General features: G+C 41.9%; 1 protein-coding gene across 1 annotated transcript; it reads right to left on the reverse strand.

Annotated features, from left to right (window-relative positions):
• Positions 1-2,007: 2,007 nt before the first annotated feature.
• Positions 2,008-2,560, reverse strand: LOC105565003 (proline-rich protein 2-like). Its single transcript, XM_012017812.1, has 2 exons — positions 2,461-2,560; positions 2,008-2,414 (listed from the first exon to the last, which is right to left on the reverse strand). The coding sequence occupies exons 1-2, from the start codon at positions 2,558-2,560 to the stop codon at positions 2,008-2,010; spliced, it is 507 nt and encodes a 168-aa protein (XP_011873202.1).
• Positions 2,561-2,872: the final 312 nt, after the last annotated feature.

Genomic DNA, 2,872 nt, shown 5'->3' on the forward strand with positions numbered 1-2,872 from the left:
TATAGTGAGGAAAGTACGAGACTACATAAAAAATCTGAGGACTCCTACCCATCGCTTGGGCATCGCAACATTAAATTTGAAGAGGCCTGTCATAGACGTTCCAACTTGCTGGAACACCACTAGCGATATGCTAGCTTTATTCTTAGCGTTACGCCCATATTGGGCTGAACATTTCGAGATCGACGAAAGATTTGTAACACAGGTAGCTCTCATTGTAGAGATCTTGGAACCATTAAAAACGGCCACGTTGCAATTACAGCAAATGCCTCTCGGAGATTTTGTTAAAATATGGTGGGAGCTTCGGTTGACAGTTGAAGAGAAAAAAAGTAAACTTGCAAAACGACTTCTGACTTTTATAAATGAGAGGGAAAAATCTCTTCTGGATAACCCCGTTGTTCTGGCGGCGATATATTTAGATCCGAGAATTAGGAGGCTGTTCCCAAAGGAAAAGTTGGTGGAAACAAAAAAATTTTTTAAAACGTTAGCCTCTCAAATAATAAGTGTCAGGAGCCCTGCAGATGGCTCTGTTGCGACAAGAATAGAAGAACGTCTTCCGACATCTTCACAGCCAGGAGATTCGTCACCTGTAGTAAGGGTAGATGAAGAATCGAACGACTCCTTGCTGAACAGGTTCCTGGATCGCATCGGGCCTTCAGAATCGGACGATTCGGACGAAAACCACAATCTAGGAACTGCTCTTGGAGCGGCGATCAAAGAAATCGAACAATACGAAAATAAGCGAATCGATTTGACGGCAGATATATTTCTTCATTGGTCAAATTTGAAATACAAATGGCCGTATCTTTCTGAAATAGCATTAATTATACACGCCGTACCTGCAACCCAGGTAACGGTCGAAAGAGCCTTTTCTGCTATCAAGTTCATACTGAATGATCTTCGGTACAGACTATCTCCTACTCATTTAGAGCAGATTACTATTTTGAAATTAAATTCTTCCTAAGCTTATTTACTTATTTACTTACCTATGTCAATTACAGAGAACACAAGGTTTTTTTCGTTATAAACTTATATTTTTATTTAAGTAATAAAGTTTTGATACTTATGATGTAATCTATGTATTATTTCATATTCATTATGTTCTATGAAATTAGATATCATTTTCCATGAAAAATTAGATATATCTCTTAAACGATTATTCCTTTTGATTTATTTATGGTCTCATTCGATTAAGCGTGCAAAAATCCTGTAAAATGTACCACCCTAACAGTGACTAATTGTTGTATTGTAGTCAATAAATCAGGTTGAGTTTTATTTTTGAGGGAAATTTTTTACTTAAGGAATAACATTTACTTATGAGTGATTTATTTTCTCTCAAAAGTAACTCTCGCGGTGTGATTTTTGAGCGATTGACTAGGAAATAAAAGTTGCAGTTTGATGAAAATCAAGAAATAATTTTAAAAAATGAAAAATAAAAGTCAAAGTCATGACATGGTTTTTCTCCAAAAAAATAATTATCGATTTCAATCCCTGGGTATGTATATTCATTCGAGATGATGTTGAGAATATACATAGAATGTACCTCTTATACATTCCACGTATGTTTATCGAATGCAGGTAGATATGCACAAAAATACTGCTGTTACTATAGTGTTTTTCTATTAGGGAATTGTGGGTGTCCAATCCATTCCATTATAAAAAAAATGTCATTATTTCATATCTAGTAAAACTATAGCTATAGCCATAGCTATTTATTATCCCTACATGTAATTTTCCGGCTATTGAATTATTTAATGAAGAAATAAATAATGATAAAAAATATATTTTTAAATATGTTACGTCCCGCGTTTTTATTTTTGCGCGGGGACGTCAGAGAATCTCTGACGAGAAGAGGAAAGGCAGAGAAGGAAGAAGGAAATTGGCATCAGAGTGTGTGAGTGTAAATGTGTATGAATGAATTGAGTGTAAGTGTGGTGTGTATGGTTATTTATTTGAGTGTATCTGTACAAGGAATGTATATATATAAAGAGAAAGAAAAGGGTAATAAGCCTATAGCGGAGGCATATTTCGCCTCTGTTTGGAGGTGGCGACGTGAGGGCGGACAATCTTAACCCTCCTCAGGAGGGGGACGTCCGAGACGACTCGCGGGAGGGCAGTGGCTGGCCGGGCGATCATCGGCGATTTTCTCGCAGCGAGGGAAGGTGCTGGACCGGAGATCGCGGCCAGAGGTGCTCGTGCCGGAGGGGTAATAGGAGGCCGCGGCCTCCACACCCGCTGCGGGTAGAGCTCGCCGGAGGTAGGCGGGGGTGGGCGGATAGGAGGTACGTGGAGGTTCCCGGTGCGCGGGGGTGGATGCTTCTGAGGGGGGTGGGGGTACGGGGGAGGAAGCTTCTGAGGGGGAGGCTGAGGGTACTGAGGAGGTGGTGGCGGTTGTTGATTCTCCCGGGGTTCGGGTACTGGGGTGGCACGGGGATACACCTCGAAAATCCGCGGGTCAAACACCTGCGCCTGGTGGTGTGCCCTGACCAGGCGCCGTAATTGCCGCTGCCGCCCTGAGCGGCGGGACCGGCCCATGATCGGGCTTCCTGCGGAAGGCACTCATGTTAACGTGGTTATTCGCAAAAGTTGGAATTTATGGGTTAATTTAGTGGGGAGGGTAAACAGCTGTGTCCTGCTCTGGCACACACGGAATTGCACGGGAGTGCGCAGTATTCCTCCTCCCGTTGCTTTACTCTCGGGTGGGAAGGATTAGTTCTTATGGGAGTACTCAGTAGCGTGCCATTAATCACTGGGATTCAGTTGCATTGCTATCATCATCGTACTCCATTTTAATTACCATATAATAATCGCGAGAACGAAGATACAGAGTTAATAACAACCAAAGAACGAAAGAAAGGAGGAAAGATAAGAAAAA

Source organism: Vollenhovia emeryi, unplaced genomic scaffold (assembly GCF_000949405.1).
Source record: "Vollenhovia emeryi isolate VEMERY1.0 unplaced genomic scaffold, V.emery_V1.0 DF943742.1, whole genome shotgun sequence".
Classification (NCBI taxonomy): domain Eukaryota; kingdom Metazoa; phylum Arthropoda; class Insecta; order Hymenoptera; family Formicidae; genus Vollenhovia; species Vollenhovia emeryi.

Coding starts and splice junctions, on each gene's coding strand:
- LOC105565003 (XM_012017812.1), bottom strand. CDS start 2,560: ATGAGTGCCTTCCGCAGGAAGCCCGATCATGGGCCGGTCCCGCCGCTC. Junction 2,415..2,460: donor GGGCACACCACCAGGCGCAG/GTGTTTGACCCG, acceptor GTGCCACCCCAG/TACCCGAACCCCGGGAGAAT.